An 18,510-nucleotide genomic window follows, 5' to 3' on the forward strand; every position below is an offset into this window, starting at 1 on the left:
CATATGCCCACTCTGCAAGTTCATGAATGTTCTCCTGTAACTTCTTGCAGTCCTCCTCAGTATTGACTATCCCTCCCCCAATCTGTCATCAGCCAACCAGTGCTGAGTCACTGCTTTCTAGCTTCTCTGCCTTTGCTCCTGTTATCGGGAATTTACCTCGGGCGGGGTGAAGTCACTTTGACCGAGAGCTGGTTCAATTAAAGTGAAACTTGTGCGTCCGATAAGCGTATGATTACCAACTCTTATTTCAGGTACTTTCCAGGTACATAAGGGGACTGCAAGAACTGTACAGCTTTGGAACGGCAGGACTCATCCCACTACGTCAATAAAAAACCATGTTGTAACTGCCTGGTTAGGGCACAACTGGAGTATTGCATCCAGTTCTGGTCACCACACTTTAGGATGGATGTGAAGGCCCTTGAGGGGGTGCAGAGGAGATTTAGGGCTGGAGGAGGTTATAGAGATCGGGAGCACTGAATATATTTAAGAAGGAGATAGATAGATTTCTAGACGCAAAAGGCATCGAGGGGTATGGGGAGAGAGCGGGAATATGGTATTGAGATAGAGGATCAGCCATGATCATATTGAGTGGCGGAGCAGGCTCGAAGGGCCAAATGACCAACTCCTGCTCCTATTTTTCTATGTTTCTGGTCAGACTGCACTTGGAGAACTGGGGAGTTGGATATGTTGCTGAAGTGGATAAATTTGCAGATCAGGAAGAGTGGGACTGATTGGATATTCTTAATGGCACAGTTTTAAAGAGTGTGCAGGGACAGAGGGACCTGGGAGTTAATGTGCGTAAGTCCCTGAAGGTGGCGGGACATATTGAGAGAGTGCTTAACAAAGTATATGGGATCTTGGGCTTCATAAATAGAGGTATTGAGTACAAATGTAGAGAAGTTATGCTGAACCTTTATAAAGCTCTGGTTAGGCCACAACTGGAGTATTGTGTCCAGTTCTGGTCACCACACTTTAGGAAGGATGTGAAGGCCCTTGAGAGGGTGCAGAGGGGATTTACCAGAATGGTTCCGGGGATGGGGGATCTTAGCTACAAGGACAGGTTGGAGAAGCTGGATTTGTTTTCATTAGAGTAAAGGAGGTTGAGGGGAGATTTGATAGAGGTGGACAAGATTATGACGGGTTTGGATAGGCTAGACGGGGAAAGGCTGTTCCCACTAGTTGATGGTACAAGGACTAGGGGACACAGATTTAAGGTTTTGGGCAAGAGATACAGGGGGGATGTGAGGGAAAACTTTTTTACGCAGCGAGTGGTGAGGACCTGGAACTCGCTGCCGACGGAAGTGGTGGAAGCGGAGACACTCGATGTTTTCAAGGGGAGCCTGGATAGGCACTGGAGGGAAATAAACTTGCAGGGCTACGGGGAGAGAGCGGGGGAATGGGACTGACTGGATTGCTCTACAGAGAGCCGTCACGGACTCGATGGGCCGAATGGTCTCCTTCTGTGCCGTTATGATGCTATGACTCTTCACAGGTTGATCCAGTTTTTAATGGAACTATGTTAAAAATTAGAACGCTGTCAATTATTAAATAAATGAACAGAATACACTTGATAAGAGCGAGATGCAGTTCAGAATTGAGTTACTCTGTCACCACGACAAGCTGTCAAACTTAAATAACAACAGTTTCGGATTTCCAACATCTGCAGTATTTTGCTATCGTACAAGCTGTCAAACTTGTTTTTTTTCTCTCTGTTCAAACAAGTTGTCAAACAGGATTTCCTGTTCAAACAAGTTATCCCACATTGTTTTTTAAGTGTTTGTTGCAACACTTTAGAAGCGAGAATGTTTTTTAGGACTGGTCTGATACAGATGTCGCAACAGGAGGAGGCCATTCAGCCCCTCGAGCCTGTTCCGCCATTCAATGAGATCAAGGCTGGCCCATCCACCACCTTAAACATTCACTCCCTCCACCGCCGGCGCACCGTGGCTGCAGTACTCTCGAGGCAGTTCAGAGAAGGTTCACTCGGTTGATTCCGGAGATGAGGGGGTTGACGTATGAGGAAAGGTTGAGTAGGTTGGGCCTCTACTCATTGGAGTTCAGAAGAATGAGAGGCGATCTTTTCGAAACATATAAGATTGTGAGGGGGCTTGATCGGGTGGATGCGGTGAGGATGTTTCCACTGATGGGTGAAACTAGAACTAGGGGGCATAATCTTAGAATAAGGGGCTGCCCTTTCAAAACTGAGATGAGGAGAAACTTCTTCACTCAGAGGGTAGTAAATCTATGGAATTTGCTACCCCAGAGAGCTGTGGAAGCTGCAACATTAAATAAATTTAAAACGGAGATAGACAGTTTCCTAGCAGATAAGGGAATAAGGGGTTACGGGGAGAGGGCAGGGAAGTGGACGTGAGTCTAGATTCGGATCAGCCATGATCCTATTGAATGGCGGAGCAGGCCCGAGGGGCCGTATGGCCTACTCCTGCTCCTACTTCTTATGTTCTTACGTTATGTGTGTACCATCTACAAGATGCACTGCAGCAACTCGCCAAGGCTTCTTCGGCAGCACCTCCCAAACCCGCGACCTCCACCACCTAGAAGGACAAGGGCAGCAGGCGCATGGGAACACCACCACCTCCAAGTTCCCCTCCAAGTCACACACACCATCCTGACTTGGAAATATATCGGCCGATCCTTCATCGTCGCTGGGTCAAAATCCTGGAACTCCCTCCCTAACAGCACTGTGGGAGCACCTTCACCACACGGACTGCAGCGGTTCAAGAAGGCGGCCCACCACCACCTTCCCAAGGGGCAACTAGGGATGGGCAATAAAAGCCGGCTTCGCCAGCGACGCCCACATCCCATAAAAACGAATAAAAAAATTAAAAATCTGCGACCTAATCCCATCTACCTACCTTTGCCCCATATCCCTTAATAAAAATGGTTAACAGAAATCTTATCAATCTCAGATTTAAAATTAACAATTGACCCGGCATCAATTGCCGTTTGTGGAAGAGAGTTCCAAACTTCTACCACCCTTTGTGTGTAGAAGTGTTTCCTAACTTCACTCCTGAAAGGTCTGGCTCTAATTTTTAGACGATGCCCCCTAGTCCTAGAATCCCCAACCAGCGGAAATAATTTCTCTCTATCTACCCCATCAGTTCCCCCTTAATATCCTGAAAACTTCGATCAGATCAACCCCTTAACCTTCTCAATTCCAGGGAATACAACCCTAGTTTGTGTAATCTCTCCTCGTAACTTAACCCTTGGAGTCCGGGTGTGATTCTGGTAAACCTACGCTGCTCTCCCTCCAAGGCCAGTATATCCTTCCTAAGGTGCGGTGCCCAGAACTGCTCCCAGTGCTCCAGGTGTGGTCTAACCAGGGCTTTGTGTAGCTGCATCATAACTTCTACCCCCTTGTATTCTCGTCCTCTGGATAGACCTTCTATGTATTGCCAGCATTTTCTGTTTCATTTCGATATTTTCCATTTGTGACCTTCTGGGTGAGGGCTTGAGCTGAACTGAGATGATCCTCACCGGAATATTTCACACAAATCAAAAAGTGAATTATATCAACAGCAACTTGTATTTATCCAGCGGCTTTAAGGTAGTAAACTGTCCCAAGCTGCTTCACAAGGAGTGTTATAAGACAAAAATTTCAACACCGAGCCACATCAGGAGATATTAGGACAGGCGACCAAAAGCTTGGTCAAAGAGGTCGGTTTTAAGAAGCATCTTAAAGGAGGAGAGAGAGGTGGAGAGGTTTAGGGAGGGAATTCCAGAGCTCGGGGCCCAGGCAGCTGAAGGCACGGCCGCCAATGGTGGAGCGATGGAAATCGGGGGATGCTCAAGAGGCCAGAATAGGAGGAGCGCAGAGATCGTGGAGGGTTGTCGGAGGTTACAGAGATAGGGAGGGTTGTCGGGGCTGGAGGAGGTTACAGAGATAGGGAGGGTTGTAGGGGTTGTCGGAGGTTACAGAGATAGGGAGAGTTGTAGAGCTGGAGGAGGTTACAGAAATAGGGAGGGTTGTAGGGGCTGGAGGAGGTTACAGAGATAGGGAGGGTTGTAGGGGCTGGAGGAGATTACAGAGATAGGGAGGGTTGTAGGGGGCTGGAGGAGGTTACAGAGATAGGGAGGGTTGTAGGGGCTGGAGGAGGATATAGAGATAGGGAGGGTTGTAGGGGCTGGAGGAGGTTACAGAGATAGGGAGGGTTGTAGGGGCTGGAGGAGGTTACAGAGATAGGGAGGGGAGTAGGGGCTGGAGGAGGTTACAGAGATAGGGAGGGTTGTAGGGGCTGGAGGAGGTTACAGAGATAGGGAGGGTAGTAGGGGCTGGAGGAGGTTACAGAGATAGGGAGGGTTGTAGGGGCTGGAGGAGGTTACAGAGATAGGGAGGGTTGTAGGGCTGGAGGAGGTTGCAGAGATAGGGAGGGTTGTAGGGGCTGGAGGAGGTTACAGAGATAGGGAGGGGGGCGAGGAGCCCGTGGAGGGATTTGAACACTAGGATGAGAATGCAGTGCAACTGGAAGTTCTGCTTGCGTGACTATACAAGGCCATGACTTTCAGAATCTTACCAGCTTATAATAATGTCATGTAAGCAACAAAAATTGCTAGGTAACCAATAACAATGGTTAATATGTGCAACATGTGACAGATTAACACCGACACAAGCTGTTTTCGTGTTGTGATGTCTGTCAGCTGTGGTTCAGTGGGTAGCACACTCGCCTCTGACTCAGAAGGTTGTGGGTTCAAGTCCCACTCCAGAGACTTGAGCACAAAATCTAGGCTGACACTGTCAGAGGGGCAGTACTGAGGGAGTGCAGCACTGTCGGAGGGGCAGTACTGAGGGAGCGCCGCACTGTCGGAGGGGCGTACTGAGGGAGCGCCGCACTGTCGGAGGGGCAGCACTGAGGGAGCGCCGCACTGTCGGAGGGGCAGCACTGAGGGAGCGCCGCACTGTCGGAGGGGCAGCACTGAGGGAGCGCCGCACTGTCGGAGGGGCAGTACTGAGGGAGCGCCGCACTGTCGGAGGGGCAGTACTGAGGGAGCGCCGCACAGTCAGAGGGGCATCACTGAGGGAGCACCGCACTGTCAGAGGGGCAGTACTGAGGGAGCGCCGCACTGTCGGAGGGGCAGTACTGAGGGAGCGCCGCACTGTCGGAGGGGCAGTACTGAGGGAGCGCCGCACTGTCGGAGGGGCAGTACTGAGGGAGCGCCGCACTGTCGGAGGGGCAGTACTGAGGGAGCCCCTCCGACAGATATAAAGGCCAGCATTCCATTAGCCTTTTTGATTATTTTCTGTACCTCTCTGTGACATTTTAACGATCTATGTACCTGGACCCCCGAGTCCCCATGGACCTCCACTGTTTCTGGCATTTCACCATTTCTTATGATCACAGACAGAGGGTGTCTCAACCACTAGAGACCCGTGCTCCAGCGAGACCGAAGGAAAATACCTGAAACTCCGATGGACCGAATGAGTAACCTTTTTCGTTGTTTGAATTGCAGAGAAGCTGCAAGTGGTGATTAAGGAGCCCAGAGGTCCCATCTTGGAAGGGAACGATGTAATCTTGCAATGCCTGGGCGATGGAGGGGACATGTCTCAGTCCAAATTCCAAATGTATCACAAAGTGAGTACGCACACATTTTTCTCATTCATTCTCGGGATCTGGGCGTCGCTGGCAGGGCCAGCATTTATTGCCCATCCCTAACGGCCCTTGAGAAGGTGGGGGTGGGCCGCCTTCTTGAACCGCTGCGATGGCTACAACAGCGGGTCAGAGGCTAGGTATTCTGTGCCGAGTGTAAAGGGAGCTTTACTCTGTCTAACCCCGTGCTGTACCTGCCCTGGGAGTGTTTGATGGGACAGTGTAGAGGGAGCTTTACTCTGTATCTAACCCGTGCTGTACCTGCCCTGGGAGTGTTTGATGGGACAGTGTAGAGGGAGCTTTACTCTGTATCTAACCCGTGCTGTACCTGCCCTGGGAGTGTTTGATGGGGACAGTGTAGAGGGAGCTTTACTCTGTATCTAACCCGTGCTGTACCTGCCCTGGGAGTGTTTGATGGGGACAGTGTAGAGGGAGCTTTACTCTGTATCTAACCCGTGCTGTACCTGCCCTGGGAGTGTTTGATGGGACAGTGTAGAGGGAGCTTTACTCTGTATCTAACCCGTGCTGTACCTGCCCTGGGAATGTTTGATGGGACAGTGTAGAGGGAGCTTTACTCTGTATCTAACCCGTGCTGTACCTGTCCTGGGAGTGTTTGATGGGACAGTGTAGAGGGAGCTTTACTCTGTATCTAACCCGTGCTGTACCTGCCCTGGGAGTGTTTGATGGGACAGTGTAGAGGGAGCTTTACTCTGTATCTAACCCGTGCTGTACCTGCCCTGGGAGTGTTTGATGGGGACAGTGTAGAGGGAGCTTTACTCTGTATCTAACCCGTGCTGTACCTGCCCTGGGAGTGTTTGGTGGGACTGTGTAGAGCGAGCTTTACTCTGTATCTAACCCTGTGCTGTACCTGCGCTGGGAGTGTTTGATGGGACAGTGTAGAGGGAGCTTTACTCTGTATCTAACCCCGTGCTGTACCTGCCCTGGGAGTGTTTGATGGGACAGTGTAGAGGGAGCTTTACTCTCTATCTAACCCGTGCTGTACCTGCCCTGGGAGTGTTTGATGGGACAGTGTAGAGGGAGCTTTACTCTGTATCTAACCCCGTGCTGTACCTGCCGTGGGAGTGTTTGATGGGACAGTGTAGAGGGAGCTTTACTCTGTATCTAACCCGTGCTGTACCTGCCGTGGGAGTGTTTGATGGGATAGTGTAGAGGGAGCTTTACTCTGTTTCTAACCCGTGCTGTACCTGCCCTGGGAGTGTTTGATGGGGCAGTGTAAAGGCAGCTTTACTCTGTATCTAACCCCGTGCTGTATCTGCCCTGGGAGTGTTTGATGGGACAGTGTAGAGGGAGCTTTACTCTCTATCTAACCCGTGCTGTACCTGTCCTGGGAGTGTTTGATGGGACAGTGTAGAGGGAGCTTTACTCTGTATCTAACCGCGTGCTGTACCTGCCCTGGGAGTGTTTGATGGGACAGTATAGAGGGAGCTTTACTCTGTATCTAACCCGTGCTGTACCTGCCCTGGGAGTGTTTGATGGGACAGTGTAGAGGGAGCTTTACTCTGTATCTAACCCGTGCTGTACCTGCCCTGGGAGTGTTTGATGGGACAATGTAGTGGGAGCTTTACTCTGTATCTAACCCGTGCTGTACCTGCCCTGGGAGTGTTTGATGGGACAGTGTAGAGGGAGCTTTACTCTGTTTCTAACCCATGCTGTACCTGCCCTGGGAGTGTTTGATGGGACAGTGTAGTGGGAGCTTTACTCTGTATCTAACCCCGTGCTGTACCTGCCGTGGGAGTGTTTGATGGGACAGTGTAGAGAGAGCTTTACTCTGTATCTAACCCCGTGCTGTACCTGCCCTGGGAGTGTTTGATGGGACAGTGTAGTGGGAGCTTTACTCTGTATCTAACCCCGTGCTGTACCTGCTGTGGGAGTGTTTGATGGGATAGTGTTGAGGGAGCTTTACTCTGTATCTAACCCGTGCTGTACCTGCCCTGGGGGTGTTTGATGGGACAGTGTAGAGGGGGTTTTACTCTGTATCTAACCCCGTGATGTACCTGCCCTGGGAATGTTTGATGGGACAGTGTAGAGGGAGCTTTACTCTGTATCTAACCCGTGCTGTACCTGCCCTGGGAGTGTTTGATGGGGACCGTGTAGAGGGGGTTTTACTCTGTATCTAACCCGTGCTGTACCTGCCCTGGGAGTGTTTGATGGGGACAGTGTAGAGGGGGTTTTACTCTGTATCTAACCCCGTGCTGTACTGCCCTGGGAGTGTTTGATGGGGACAGTGTAGAGGGAGCTTTACTCTGTATCTAACCCCGTGCTGTACCTGCCCTGGGAGTGTTTGATGGGACAGTCTAGAGGGAGCTTTACTCTGTATCTAACCCGTGCTGTACCTGCCCTGGGAGTGTTTGATGGGGACAGTGTAGAGGGAGCTTTACTCTGTATCTAACCCCGTGCTGTACCTGCCCTGGGAGTGTTTGATGGGACAGTCTAGAGGGAGCTTTACTCTGTATCTAACCCGTGCTGTACTGCCCTGGGAGTGTTTGATGGGACAGTCTAGAGGGAGCTTTACTCTGTGTCTAACCCCGTGCTGTACCTGCCCTGGGAGTGTTTGATGGGACAGTGTAGAGGGAGCTTTACTCTGTATCTAACCCCGTGCTGTACCTGCCCTGGGAGTGTTTGATGGGACAGTGTAGATGGAGCTTTACTCTGTGTCTAACCCATGCTGTACCTGCCCTGGGAGTGTTTGATGGGACAGTGTAGAGGGAGCTTTACTCTGTATCTAACCCGTGCTGCACCTGCCCTGGGAGTGTTTGATGGGACAGTGTAGAGGGAGCTTTACTCTGTTTCTAACCCGTGCTGTACCTGCCCTGGGAGTGTTTGATGGGACAGTGTAGAGGGAGCTTTACTCTATATCTAACCCCGTGCTGTACCTGCCCTGGGAGTGTTTGATGGGACAGTGTAGAGGGAGCTTTACTCTGTATCTAACCCGTGCTGTACCTCCCCTGGGAGTGTTTGATGGGACTGTGTAGAGGGAGCTTTACTCTGTGTCTAACCCCATGCTGTACCTGCCCTGGGAGTGTTTGATGGGACAGTGTAGAGGGAGCTTTACTCTGTATCTAACCCCGTGCTGCACCTCCCCTGGGAGTGTTTGATGGGACTGTGTAGAGGGAGCTTTACTCTGTATCTAACCCCATGCTGTACCTGCCCTGGGAGTGTTTGATGGGACTGTGTAGAGGGAGCTTTACTCTGTATCTAACCCCGTGCTGTACCTGCCCTGGGAGTGTTTGATGGGACTGTGTAGAGGGAGCTTTACTCTGTATCTAACCCGTGCTGTACCTGCCCTGGGAGTGTTTGATGGGACAGTGTAGAGGGAGCTTTACTCTGTATCTAACCCCGTGCTGTACCTGCCCTGGGAGTGTTTGATGGGACAGTGTAGAGAGAGCTTTACTCTGTATCTAACCCGTGCTGTACCTGCCCTGGGAGTGTTTGATGGGACAGTGTAGAGGGAGCTTTACTCTGTATCTAACCCCGTGCTGTACCTCCCCTGTGAGTGTTTGATGGGACAGTGTAGAGGGAGCTTTACTCTGTATCTAACCCATGCTGTACCTGCCCTGGGAGTGTTTGATGGGACAGTGTAGAGGGAGCTTTACTCTGTATCTAACCCCATGCTGTACCCGCCCTGGGAGTGTTTGATGGGACAGTGTAGAGGGAACTTTACTCTGTATCTAACCCGTGCTGTACCCGCCCTGGGAGTGTTTGATGGGACAGTGTCGAGGGAGCTTTACTCTGTATCTAACCCGTGCTGTACCTGCCCTGGGAGTGTTTGATGGGACAGTGTAGAGGGAGCTTTACTCTGTATCTAACCCGTGCTGTACCCGCCCTGGGAGTGTTTGATGGGACTGTGTAGAGGGAGCTTTACTCTGTATCTAACACCGTGCTGTACCTGCCCTGGAAGTGTTTGATGGGACAGTGTAGAGGGAGCTTTACTCTGTATCTAACACCGTGCTGTACCTGTCCTGGGAGTGTTTGATGGGACAGTGTAGAGGGAGCTTTACTCTGTATCTAACCTGTGCTGTACCTGCCCTGGGAGTGTTTGATGGGGACAGTGTAGAGGGAGCTTTACTCTGTATCTAACCTGTGCTGTACCTGCCCCGGGAGTGTTTGATGGGACAGCGTAGAGGGAGCTTTACTCTGTATCTAACCCGTGCTGTACCTGCCCTGGGAGTGTTTGATGGGACAGTGTAGAGGGAGCTTTACTCTGTATCTAACCCGTGCTGTACCTACCCTGGGAGTGTTTGATGGGACAGTGTAGAGGGAGCTTTACTCTGTATCTAACCTGTGCTGTACCTGCCCCGGGAGTGTTTGATGGGACAGTGTAGAGGGAGCTTTACTCTGTATCTAACCCGTGCTGTACCCGCCCTGGGAGTGTTTGATGAGTGATTGAAATGGAAGGGTTTCCTTCCCAGCTCTAACATCCCTTATCTTGATAAACATAGATGATTAATAGAAGAGGTGAATGAAAAATGTGATTTTTGTATCTCTTCTATATCTACCTAAGAACTTGAGTTGAGCAAACTCACTTTGCCTCGCCTACCTCACCTGATATTTCCCTTCCCTCGTCATTTTAGTGGATGAAGTCCTGGTTCAACTTTGACCCCACTACTTCCTTCCGCTGCTGGTATTACAGCTTCAACATCACGCGAGACAATGGAGAGCTGCTCCTTCGGGTAAAGCAGATTTACAAGTGGCACGTCGGGCCCTACAGGTGTGTCTCCAATGGAACCGAGGGCCAGATCTACTCCGAGAACATCACAATCCCCCTGCAGTGTAAGTCACTCTGTTTTCTTTCGCAATTTTATCCTCTTTTCAAATCTCTCCTCTCCTTCTGCCTTTCCCTTCTCTCTATCCTCTCTCACTTTCTGTCTTTCTTTTCTCTTACTCTCGGAGAGATTGGGTCGACTAGAAACATAGAAACATAGAAGATAGGAGCAGGAGTAGGCCATTCGGCCCCTCGAGCCTGCTCCGCCATTCAATGAGATCATGGCTGATCATCCAAATTCAGTACCCTGTCCCTGCCTTCTCCCCATATCCCTTGATCCCTTTAGCCTTAAGAAATATATCCAACTACTTCTTGAATATATTTAATGAATTGGCCTCTACTGCCTTCTGTGGTAGAGAATTCCACAGGTTCACCACTCTCTGGGTGAAGAAATTCTTCCTCATCTCTGTCCTAAATGGCTTACCCCTTATCCTTAGACTGTGACCCCTGGTTCTGGACTCCCTGACCATCGGGAACATCCTTCCTGCATCTAGTCTGTCTAATCCTGTTAGAATTTTATAAGTTTCAATGAGATCCCCTCTCATTCTTCTAAACTCCAGCGAGTATAAGCCCAATCAACCCAATCTCTCCTCATCCGTCATTCCTGCCATCCCAGGTATCAGTCTGGTGAATCTTCGCTGCACTCACTCCATGGCAAGAACATCCTTCCTCAGGTAAGGCGACCAAAACTGCACACAATACTCAAGGTGTGGTCTCACCAAGGCCCTGTACAACTGCAGCAAGACATCCTTGTTCCTGTACTCGAACCCTCTTGCTATGAAGGCCAACATACCATTTGCCTTCTTAACCGCCTGCTGCACCTGCATGCTTACCTTCAGCGACTGGTGCACAAGGACACCCAGGTCTCGTTGCACTTCCCCTTCTCCCAATCTATTGCTGTTCAGATAATAATCTGCCTTCCTGTATTCACTAGAGTTTAGAAGAATAAGAGGGGGATCTGATTGAAACGTATAAAATTCTGACCGGGTTAGACAGACTGGATGCAGGGAGGATGTTTCCCCTGGCTGGGGGGGTGGGTCTAGAACGAGGGGTCACAGTCTCAGGAAACTGGGTAGGACATTTAGGACTGAGATGAGGAGAAATTTCTTCACTCAGAGGATGGTGAACCTGTGGAATTCTCTACCACAGAAGGCTGTGGAGGCCAAGTCACTGAATATATTTAAGAAGGAGATCGATAGATTTCTAGACACAAAAGGCATCAAGGTGTTTGGGGCGAGAGCGGGAATATGGTATTGAGATAGAGGATCAGCCATGATCATATTGAATGGCGGAGCAGGCTCGACGGGCCGAATGGCCGACTCCTGCTCCTATTTCTCTATGTTTCCATGTTCTATCCCTTTTTTAAAAATTTGTTCCTGGGATGAGGGCGTCGCTAGCAAAGCCAGCATTTATTGCCCTCCCCTTGATATTCAATGGCATTACCATTGCTGAATTCCCCACTATCAACATCCTGGGGGTTACCATTGATCAGAAACTGAACTGGACCAGCCACATAAATACTGTGGCTACAAGAGCAGGCCAGAGGCTGGGAATTCTGCGGCGAGTGTCTCACCTCCTGACTCCCCAAAGCCTTTCCACCATCTACAAGGCACAAGTCAGGAGGGTGATGGAACGCTCTCCACTCGCCTGGATGAGTGCAGCTCCAGCAACACTCAAGAAGCTTGACACCATTCAGGATAAAGCAGCCCGCTTGATTGGCACTCCATCCACCACCTTCAACATTCACTCCCTCCACCACCGGTGCACTGTGGCTGCAGTGTGTACCATCTACAAGATGCACTGCAGCAACTCGCCAAGGCTTCTTCAACAGCACCTTCCAAACCCGCCACCTCTACCACTTAGAAGGACAAGGGCAGCAGACGCATGGGAACATCACCACCTACAAGTTCCCCTCCAAGCCACACACCATCCTGACTTGGACCTGTATCGCCGTTCCTTCACTGTCGCTGGGCCAAAATCCTGGAACTCCCTTCCTAACAGCATTGTGGGTGTACCTACACCATATGGACTGCAGCGGTTCAAGAAGGCGGCTCACCACCATCTTCTCAAGGGCAATTGGGATGGGCACTAAATGCAGGCCTAGCCAGCGACGCCCACATCCCATCAATGAATAATAAAAAATAAAAAAATTGCCCTCGAGAAGGTGGTGGTGAGCTGCCATTTCAGAGGGGCAGTTAAGAGCCTTGCTGTGGGTCTGGAGCCAGATATCGGCCAGACCGTGTAAGGGCGGCAGATTTCCTTCCCTAAAGGACGTTGGTGAACCAGATGGGTTTTTAGTGACAATCCGGTAGTTACATGGCCACCATTACCGATACATGTTTTTAATTCCAGATTCTTATTTAATTAACTGAATTTAAATTAAATGCCAGGGTAGGATTTGAACTCATAGTTTCATGGATTATTAGTCCAGGTTTCTGGATTACTAGTCCAGCAACATAACCACTATGCTACCATTCCCACTTTCTCTGTGTCTAAATTCTCTCTTTCTCCCTTTACTCACCCTGTTTCTGGCTAGCTCTCTCTGTCTGGCTATCTCTCACTGTCCCTTTGTCTGCCTCTCTCCTCTTTCGCTTCTCTCCCTCTATCCCCCCTCTCCCCCCTTTTATCAACTCTCTTTCCCCGCCTCTCCCTCCCCCCTTCTACTCTCTGTTTACTTAAGTGTCAGCCCGTGGCTCAGTGGGTGTCACTCTCGCCTCTGAGTCAGAAGGTCGTGGGTTCTGATCAAACTCCAGAGACTTGAGCACAAAAATCGAGACTGACACTCCAGTGTAGTACTGAGGGAGCTGTCGGAGGGGCAGTACTGAGGGAGTGCCGCACTGTCGGAGGGGCAGTACTGAGGGAGCGCCGCACGGTCGGAGGGGCAGTACTGAGGGAGAGCTGCACTGTTGGAGGGGCAGTAATGAGGGAGCACCGCACTGTCGGAGGGGCAATACTGAGGGAGCGCCGCACTGTCGGAGGGGCAGTACTGAGGGAGCGTCGCACTGTCGGAGGGGCAGTACTGAGGGAGTGCCGCACTGTCGGAGGGGCAGTACTGAGGGAGTGCCGCACTGTCGGAGGGGCATTACTGAAGGAGCGCCGCACTGTCGGAGGGGCAGTACTGCGGGAGCGCCGCACTGTCGGAGGGTCAGTACTGAGGGAGCGCCGCACGGTCGGAGGGGCTGTACTGAAGGAGCGCCGCACTGTCGGAGGGTCAGTACTGAGGGAGTGCCGCACTGTCGGAGGGGCATTACTGAGGGAGCGCCGCACTGTCGGAGGGGCAGTACTGCGGGAGCGCCGCACTGTCGGAGGGTCAGTACTGAGGGAGCGCCGCACGGTCGGAGGGGCTGTATTGAAGGAGCGCTGCACTGTCGGAGGGTCAGTACTGAGGGAGCGCCGCACTGTCGGAGGGGCTGTACTGAGGGAGCGCCGCACTGTCGGAGGGTCAGTACTGAGGGAGAGCCGCACTGTCGGAGGGGCAGTACTGAGGGAGCGCCGCACTGTCGGAGGGGCAGTACTGAGGGAGCGCTGCACTGTCGGAGGGTCAGTACTGAGGGAGCGCTGCACTGTCGGAGGGTCAGTACTGAGGGAGCGCCGCACTGTCGGAGGGGCATTACTGAGGGAGCGCTGCACTGTCGGAGGGGCATTACTGAGGGAGCGCCGCACTGTCGGAGGGGCATTACTGAGGGAGTGCCGCACTGTCGGAGGGGCATTACTGAGGGAGCGCCGCACTGTCGGAGGGGCATTACTGAGGGAGTGCCGCACTGTCGGAGGGGCATTACTGAGGGAGCGCCGCACTGCTGGAGGTGCCGTCTTTCGGATGAGATATTAAACCGAGGCACTGTCTGCCCTCTCAGGTGGACGTAAAAGATCCCACGTCCACTATTGGAAGAAGAGCAGGGGGGAGTTCTCCCCGGTGTCCTGGGGCCAATATTTATTCCTCAACCAACATCACTAAAAAACAGATTATCCGGTGATTATCACATTGCAGTTTGTGGGAGCTTGCTGTGCGCAAATTGGCTGCTGCGTTTCCTACATTACAACAGTGAGCACACTGCAAAAAAAGTGCTTCATTGGCTGTGAGGCGCTTTGGGACGTCCTGAGGTGGTGAAAGGCGCTGGAGAAAGGCGAGTTCATTCTTCCTTATCGTTTTTGTTTTCAAGATCTGAACGACATTTCCATCTCCCAACCCGGAAGTCGCTTCAGCCGCTACATGAGGGACCCACGGGTTGTGAGGGTAATGTGCGGAAAGGACGTCGAGGTCAAGTGCTCCGCGAGGTCCTCGGAACCGCCGGTCTACCACTGGAAGAGAGAGGTACGACCGATTTATCGAGGCTTATCAGCTCGGTAACGTGGCTGTGATCGAGCAAGTGTAGATTCATAAACACCTCAAAGAGCCAAGGGATCTCCAACCAGCAACACTGATCACCGCACCTCGTTAATAATTAAGCTCTGGGACTCAGGTAGATAGGTTGACCTTCTCTCCTTACTGTTTTAATCAAGGTTTCTGGGTGGTGGGGGCCACACATCAACAACAAAAACTTGTATTTATATAGCGCCTTTAATGTAGTAAAATGTCCCAAGGCTGCTTCACAGGAGTATTAAAAGACACAAAATTTGACACCGAGCCACATAAGGAGATATTAGGACAGGCGACCAAAAGCTTGGTCAAAGAGGGCGGTTTTAAGGAGCGTCTTAAAGGAGGAGAGAGAGGCGGAGAGGTTTAGGGAGGGAATTCCAGAGCTCGGGGCCCACGCGGCTGAAGGCACGGCCGCCAATGGTGGAGCGATGGAAATCAGGGGATGCGCAAGAGGCCAGAATTGGAGGAGCGCAGAGATCTGGGAGCGTTGTAGGGGCTGGAGGAGGTTACAGAGATAGGAAGGGTTGTAGGGGCTGGAGGAGGTTACAGAGATGGGGGGTTGTAGGGGCTGGAGGAGGTTACAGAGATAGGAAGGGTTGTAGGGGCTGGAGGAGGTTACAGAGATAGGGAGGGTTGTAGGGGCTGGAGGGGGTTACAGAGATAGGGAGGGTTCTGGGGGCTGGAGGAGGTTACAGAGATAGGGAGGGTTGAAGGGGCTGGAGGAGGTTACAGAGATAGGGAGGGTTGTAGGGGCTCGAGGAGGTTACAGAGATAGGAAGGGTTGTAGGGGCTGGAGGAGGTTACAGAGATGGGGGGTTGTAGGGGCTGGAGGAGGTTACAGAGATAGGAAGGGTTGTAGGGGCTGGAGGAGGTTACAGAGATAGGGAGGGTTGTAGGGACTGGAGGGGGTTACAGAGATAGGGAGGGTTCTGGGGGCTGGAGGAGGTTACAGAGATAGGGAGGGTTGAAGGGGCTGGAGGAGGTTACAGAGATAGGGAGGGTTGTAGGGGCTCGAGGAGGTTACAGAGATAGGGAGAGTTGTAGGGGCTGGAGGAGATTACAGAGATAGGGAGGGTTGTAGGGGCTGGAGGAGGTTACAGAGATAGGGAGGGTTGTAGGGGCTGGAGGAGGTTACAGAGATAGGGAGGGTTGTAGGGGCTGGAGGAGATTACAGAGAAGGGGAGGGTTGTAGGGGGCTGGAGGAGATTACAGAGATAGGGAGGGTTGTAGGGGCTGGAGGAGGTTAGAGATAGGGAGGGTTGTAGGGCTGGAGGAGGTTACAGAGAAGGGGAGGGTTGTAGGGGCTGGAGGAGGTTACAGAGATAGGGAGGGTTGTAGGGGCTGGAGGAGGTTACAGAGATAGGGAGGGTTGTAGGGGCTGGAGGAGATTACAGAGAAGGGGAGGGTTGTAGGGGGCTGGAGGAGATTACAGAGATAGGGAGGGTTGTAGGGGCTGGAGGAGGTTAGAGATAGGGAGGGTTGTAGGGCTGGAGGAGGTTACAGAGAAGGGGAGGGTTGTAGGGGCTGGAGGAGATTACAGAGATAGGGAGGGTTGTAGGGGCTGGAGGAGGTTACAGAGGTAGGGAGGGTTGTAGGGGCTGGAGGAGGTTACAGAGATAGGGAGGGTCGTAGGGGCTGGAGGAGATTACAGAGATAGGGAGGGTTGTAGGGGCTGGAGGAGATTACAGAGATAGGGAGAGGGGGGCGAGTAGGCCATGGAGGGGTTTGAAAACAAGGATGAAAATTTTGAAATCAAGGCGTTTGCATAACCGGAAGCCAATGTACGTCAGCGAGCACAGGGGAGATGGGTGAACGGGACTGGGTGCGAGTTAGGACACGGGCAGCCGAGTTTTGGATGACCTCAAGTTTACGTGGGGTGGAATGTGGGAGGCCAGCCAGGAGTGCGTTGGAATAGTCAAGTCTGGCGGTAACAAAGGCATGGATGAGGGTTTCAGCAGCGGATGAGCTGAGGCAAGGGCGGAGACGGGCGATGCTACGGAGGTGGAAGTAGGCCGTCTTAGTTATGCTGTGGATATGTGGTCGGAAGCTCATTTCAGGGTCAAATATGACACCAAGGTCTCGAACAGTCTGGTTCAGCCTCAGACAGATGTTAGGGAGAGGGATTGGAGTCAGTGGCTAGGGAACGGAGTTTGTGGCGGGGAACGAAAACAATGGCTTCGGTCTTCCCAATATTTAATTGGAGAAAATTTCTGCTGATCCAGAAGTGGATGTCGGGCAAGCACTCTGACAATTTAGAGACAGTGGAGGGTTTTCGGCTGTGTTTTCGGATGTTGTCGCCAGGGGGCAACGTGTAGATGAGAAATAGGAGGAGCCAAGGATAGATCCTTGGGGGACACCAGAGGTAAGGATGCGGGAGCGGGAAGAGAAGACGTTGCAGGTGATTCTCTGGCTACGATTAGATAGATAAGAATGGAACCAGGCGAGTGCAGTCCCACCCAGCTGGACGATGGTGGAGAGGTGTTGGAGAAGGATGGAGTGGTCAACCGTGTCAAAGGCTGCGGACAAGTCAAGAAGGACGAGGAGGGATAGTTTACCTTTGTCACAGTCACAAAGGATGTCATTTATGACTTTGATGAGAGCTAATTGAGGGGTTCAGGGGGTTTATATCTAGAATAACATATCCGGGAGTGAGTTACAGGCTGGAATCTAATCGAGGGGTTCGGGGGATTTATATATAGAATAATAGATACCCGGGAGTGAGTTACAGGCTGGAATCTAATCGAGGGGTTCGAGGAGGGGTTTATATATAGAATAACGGATACCCGGGAGTGAGTTACAGGCTGGAATCTAATCGAGGTTTAACCCCCCTTCTTGCAGGGCGATGATTGGATCTACCCAAACAGCAGCCTGAAGATTGTGAAGATCACACCAGAACAAGGAGGCACCTACACCTGCCAAGCCTCTCACCCTTCCATCCCAAGCCTAGTCCAGTCCAAATCTGTTCTGATCGAGGTTGTGGAAGGTGAGTCTATATTATCGCATTTATTAACATTTAACTTAATTGCCATTCTAGATAATAGAAAAAGTCACTCGGCCCATGAAGCCAACTCCTTCCACTGTACATCTGGACTCTCCCCTATCGTGGACTCGACCCACCCATTTAATCTCCTCCCACAGCCCCTGTACACTCTCCCCTATCGTGGACTCGACCCACCCATTTAATCTCCTCCCACAGCCCCTGTACACTCTCCCCTATCGTGGACTCGACCCACCCATTTAATCTCTTCCCACAGCCCCTGTACACTCTACCCCATCAATGACCCTCCCCACCCATTTAATCTCCTCCCACAGCCCATGTACACTCTCCCCCATCAATGACCCTCCCCACCCATTTAATCTCCTCCCACAGCCCACGGACACTCTACCCCATCAATGACCCTCCCCACCCATTTAATCTCCTCCCACAGCCCACGGACACTCTCCCCCATCAATGACCCTCCCCACCCATTTAATCTCCTCCCACAGCCCCTGTACACTCTACCCCATCAATGACCCTCCCCACCCATTTAATCTCCTCCCACAGCCCATGGACACTCTACCCCATCAATGACCCTCCCCACCCATTTAATCTCCTCCCACAGCCCACGGACACTCTCCCCCTATCATGGACTCGACCCACCCATTTAATCTCCTCCCACAGCCCATGTACACTCTCCCCTATCGTGGACTCGACCCACCCATTTAATCTCCTCCCACAGCCCATGTACACTCTCCCCTATCGTGGACTCGACCCACCCATTTATTCT

The 18,510-nt window shown here is 51.7% G+C and overlaps 1 protein-coding gene across 1 annotated transcript in view; it reads left to right on the forward strand.

Moving 5' to 3' along the window:
- LOC147110011 (cell surface glycoprotein MUC18) overlaps positions 1-18,510 on the forward strand; it is a 46,631-nt gene that overhangs the window by 7,702 nt on the left and 20,419 nt on the right. The window contains exons 2-5 of the mRNA XM_086004003.1: positions 5,467-5,588; positions 10,196-10,394; positions 14,547-14,698; positions 17,582-17,726. Of these exons, the coding sequence (XP_085860129.1) occupies positions 5,467-5,588; positions 10,196-10,394; positions 14,547-14,698; positions 17,582-17,726 (618 nt within the window). The remainder of the gene's footprint in view (positions 1-5,466; positions 5,589-10,195; positions 10,395-14,546; positions 14,699-17,581; positions 17,727-18,510) is intronic.

This window comes from Somniosus microcephalus, chromosome 12, assembly GCF_052327205.1.
Source record: "Somniosus microcephalus isolate GS21.2 chromosome 12, FLI_Smic_1.0, whole genome shotgun sequence".
NCBI lineage: Eukaryota > Metazoa > Chordata > Chondrichthyes > Squaliformes > Somniosidae > Somniosus > Somniosus microcephalus.